This window comes from Eimeria mitis, genomic scaffold, assembly GCF_000499745.2.
Source record: "Eimeria mitis Houghton genomic scaffold, Emh_scaff548, whole genome shotgun sequence".
NCBI lineage: Eukaryota > Apicomplexa > Conoidasida > Eucoccidiorida > Eimeriidae > Eimeria > Eimeria mitis.
In genome coordinates this window covers 8,254-8,964 of record NW_013573751.1, presented here as the reverse complement: position 1 = coordinate 8,964, position 711 = coordinate 8,254, and the positions used below count along the sequence as shown (strand labels likewise).

The 711-nt window shown below is 36.4% G+C and overlaps 1 protein-coding gene across 1 annotated transcript in view; it reads left to right on the top strand.

Moving 5' to 3' along the window:
• EMH_0015930 (myosin F (TgMyoF) protein, putative) overlaps positions 1-711 on the top strand; it is a gene marked incomplete at both ends in the record, with an annotated part of 11,661 nt that overhangs the window by 5,709 nt on the left and 5,241 nt on the right. The window contains one exon of the mRNA XM_013500506.1: positions 207-291. Coding sequence (XP_013355960.1) covers positions 207-291 — 85 coding nt within the window. The remainder of the gene's footprint in view (positions 1-206; positions 292-711) is intronic.

Sequence of the window (711 nt, the reverse complement as noted above, 5' to 3'; positions counted from 1 at the left end):
GGGGTGCTGCTGCATCTGCTGCTGCTGTGAGACACTGCTGCTGCTGCTGCTGCTGCTGCTGCTGCTGCTGGGCTGCAACTGCTTCTACTCTGCTGCTGCTGCTCTTAATACTGCTGCTACTACTCCCACTACTACTGCTGCTGCTGCTGCTGCTGCTGTTGCTGCTGCTGCTGCTGCTGCTGCTGCTGCTGCTGCTGCTGCTGCAGGTGGAAGCGTTTGGTTGCAATCCGTCAGCTGCGGCGGCTGAAGGCAGAGGCGAGAGATGTCGCCGGCCTTGTTAAGCTCGTTCAGGTTTGTCTTTGTCTTTTTTTTTATTTTATTTTCTTTGTCTTTGTCTTTTTATTTTATTTTATTTTCTTTGTCTTTGTCTTTTTATTTTATTTTATTTTCTTTGTCTTTGTCTTTTTTATTTTTTTTGTCTTTGTCTTTGTCTTTTTATTTTATTGTTTGTCTTTGTCTTTGTATTTTATTTTATTTCTTGTCTCTGTCTTTGTCTTTTTGCTTTAGTTCTTGTCTTTGTATTTTTGCTTTAGTTTTTGTCTTTGTCTTTTTATTTTATTTTTTGTCTTTGTCTTTATTGTTTATATTTATTATTTTTTGTTTTTCTTTGTTATTTTATTGTTTGTCTTTATTATTTTATTGTTTGTATTTGCTTTTTATTTTTATTTTTATTTTTATTTCTATTTATCTATGTCTCCGCGCTCATGTGCC